Here is a 2,992-nt window from a genome sequence, read left to right as displayed (position 1 = left end):
GCCCCGCCGATGCGCGCGGCCGCCCGCGCCGGGGCTCCCAGGCCGCGCCGGGCACGGGGCTGAGGGACCCCGCGCGGCATGCCCGGCCCGGCCTGCCTTCCGCCGCCGCCCAGGGCCCGAGCCCGCGCGGCCTGCACCGAGCCCGGCGGCGCCGCGTAGCGCAGCGGCAGCGGGAGCGCGGGAGCCTCCTGATGGCGCGGCCGCAAGGTCACCGCGCACCATGGAGGCCAAGGTTCGCCAGAGCCGGCGCTCGCGCGCGCAGCGGGATCGCGGCCGCCGTCGGGAGGCGGCCCGCGACGCCCGCGACCAGAGCGCGTCGTCGGGCGACGAGACCGAGCCCGGGCCTGGCAAGGAGAACGCGGGCCTGCCCCGCGCGCCCCCGCCCCCCCCCCCTCCCGCCGCCGCCGCCGCCGCCGCGAGTCCAGCTCGCAGGAGGAGGAGGTCATCGAAGGCTTCGCCATCGCCAGCTTCAGCACGCTCGACGCCTTGGAGAAGGACATGGCCCTGAAGCCACATGAGCGGAAGGAGAAATGGGAGCGTCGCCTTGCCAAGAAGCCCCGCGAGTCAGAAAACTGCCCGTCCGCAGAACCAAGTGAGAATGGGCGTCCCCTGGAGATCGTCAGTCCCGAGCAGGACCTGGAGCCTGCCTGCGACCGGGGGAAGAAGAAGGTCCCACTGCAGCCCACCAAGCAGGTGTGCTCCCCAGAAGCGGGGCCGCTGCCAGCCAACCACTGGGACCAGAACGGCCCGGCCCAGCATCAGCAGCAGCTCCAGCCCAGCCAGCCCCAGAGGTCACTCCCAGCCCCGTGTCAGCGCTGCCAGCCCCGTCGGGCTCTCTCGGACCCCGGGCAGCCCTGCCAGCCCCAGCGGCCATTCCCGGGTCAGCGCAGCTGGCCCCAGCGGTCACTTCTGGGCCCAAGACAGCCCTGCCAGCCTCGGCGGTCACTTCTGGGCCCAGGTCAGCCCTGCCGGCCCCAGCGGCTGCTGCCGGCCCCAGCGGCTGCTTCTAGCCCCAGAGCAGCACTGCCGGCCCCAGCAGTCACTCCTGGCTCAGCCTTGCCAGCCACTTTGGGCGCTCCTAGGCCCTAGGCAGCGCTGCCAGCGCCTGTGCTCCCTCCTGGCCCCGTGGCACTGCTGCCGACCCCTGCGCTCCCTCCTGGCCCCGTGCCACCTCTGCCGGCCGCTGCGCTCCCTCCTGGCCCTCTGGCACCGCTGCTGGCCCGTGCGGTCATGGGTGGCCCCCTGTCTCCGTGGCCAGCCCAGCAGGGCATCCTCAGGACAGCGGTGCCGGCCCCCACAGTCATTCCTCCTGCTGTGTCCACGCCGCCGACTGGCCAGCTCACTTTCAGGCCAGTGCTGCTGCCCCCCGGCGTACTCCTTTAGCCCCTTGCCAGCCCCGGAGGTCCCTTCTGGGCCAGCCCAGCCACCCCCAGGTGTCACTGCTGGGCCTCAGTCAGCCCCAGCAATTAGTTGAAGCCCCAGAGCACCCTGGCCCCCCAAAACCTTCACTGCTGGGCCCTGGACAGCCGTGCCAACAGAAGCGGCCACTCCTGGGCCCAGAACAGCCCTGCCAGCCCCTGCAATCCCTTCTGGGTCCCAGCCAGCCCTGCAAACCCCAGCCGTTACTCCCCATCCCTGAGTGCCCCTCGCTCCTGGGCCGGCCAGCCCCGCCCCGTCGGCCTCCCCTGGGGCCCCCAGGCCGGCCGCGGCGGTCACTGCTGGACCTGGTGCGGGCCCATCAGCCGCAGCTCTCACTCCTGGCACTGGGCCGTCCCTGCAGGCCCCTGAGGTCACAACGGACTCGGTCTTCCACCCCTGCGGTAGCCCACCAGGCCCCATCTGTGAGTCCTGGAGCCTGATGCCCATTTTCTAGGCCAGCCTGGGTGTGGCTGTGCTGGGCAGATGTGCTGCCAGACTGGCCAGAGGCCTTCTCCAGACAGGCCGGGCTGTTTGCGGTCGGAAACTGAGGCTCAGCAGAGGCAGCCCCTGCAGGGCCGCTACCAGGCTGAGGCCCACCTGCACCAGGAAGAGAGGAGAGGACCCCCAGCATCTTCCCACCTCCCTGCCATGCCTGCCCCCATCGTGCCTGCTACTTTGGGATGTGCACACTCCTAGGAGAGTGGACACGGCTGCCCCCAAGGGCTTGGGCTTATTGGAGGGGTTGCTCAGTGTCTCTCTGTGCCTCTGAAGTGCCCACGTGTCCTTGTATGTCGGAGCCTGTGCACGCCCAGCCCGGTGTGTGTACGTGTTGTGGGGGTGTGCCAGCGCAGGCCTCGCGCTCCTTGGGCCCTAACCCATTTGGCCAGTGTGCATTCCATGCCCCTAGGCAGAATGTGAGCCCAGCTGGAGCCAGGCCACAGGTCCCGCTCACCTCCCCTCTGGTGAAGGGCGATGTTGCATGTGCATCTCCAGGGTTCTGTGAATGCAGGGAGGGGACATGGGGGGCACTCAGGGCTGTCTGTGGCCAAGTAGGAGCTGCTGGTGACAGGAGGGTGTCTCCCCCCACCCCCCAACTCTGCCTCCACCCCTGTGGCTAGGCACTGAAGTGGAGGCAGAGTTTCCCATCCCCCCAGCTCTGGACCAGGAGGGCCGGGGCCACTCTTGGAATGCCTCCTCCTGGCCTCCCACTCAGCCCGTGCAGCTTTACAGCTGTTGGTGCCCCAGGACATTCCCTGTTGGGACAGACCTCACACTACAGGGCTTTTTCTGCCCTCCGCCCATCCCAGACCCGTGCTCAGGGGTCACCTGTTCCTCACCCCAGATCCCTGGCTCAGGGCAGTCCCACACTGGTGCTCCTGGAGTCCTGGGCATAAGGCAAGAGCTCAGCTCTGACCCTCCAGAATTCGAGGGTCTCTGGGGAGGGGGCTGCAGCCCCTTCTGGACAGCCGCATCAGCCAGCTGGGGGTGCCCTGGCTGGGCTCCTGGCAGCCCTTTGTGTGCCTAGTGTCACTGAGCCGCGATGGCCACTCTAGTGCTGACCCTGTTCCTGGAG

At 69.5% G+C, this 2,992-nt stretch overlaps 1 protein-coding gene across 1 annotated transcript; it reads left to right on the top strand.

Annotated features, from left to right (window-relative positions):
* The first annotated feature begins 48 nt into the window (after positions 1-48).
* Positions 49-2,095, top strand: LOC141371249 (uncharacterized). Its single transcript, XM_073885481.1, is given in 4 exon segments — positions 49-398; positions 401-1,008; positions 1,010-1,363; positions 1,365-2,095. Coding segments are annotated over 4 exon segments (1,635 nt in total). The 5' UTR covers positions 49-220; the 3' UTR covers positions 1,860-2,095.
* The last annotated feature ends 897 nt before the right edge of the window (positions 2,096-2,992 follow it).

The sequence above is a fragment of the Callorhinus ursinus genome, unplaced genomic scaffold, assembly GCF_003265705.2.
Source record: "Callorhinus ursinus isolate GAN/ISIS: 27379988/994484 unplaced genomic scaffold, GSC_fseal_2.0 scaffold62, whole genome shotgun sequence".
NCBI classification, from domain to species: domain Eukaryota; kingdom Metazoa; phylum Chordata; class Mammalia; order Carnivora; family Otariidae; genus Callorhinus; species Callorhinus ursinus.
Note: the sequence above shows the minus strand (reverse complement) of the source record. Positions and strands in the feature narration are given on the sequence as shown.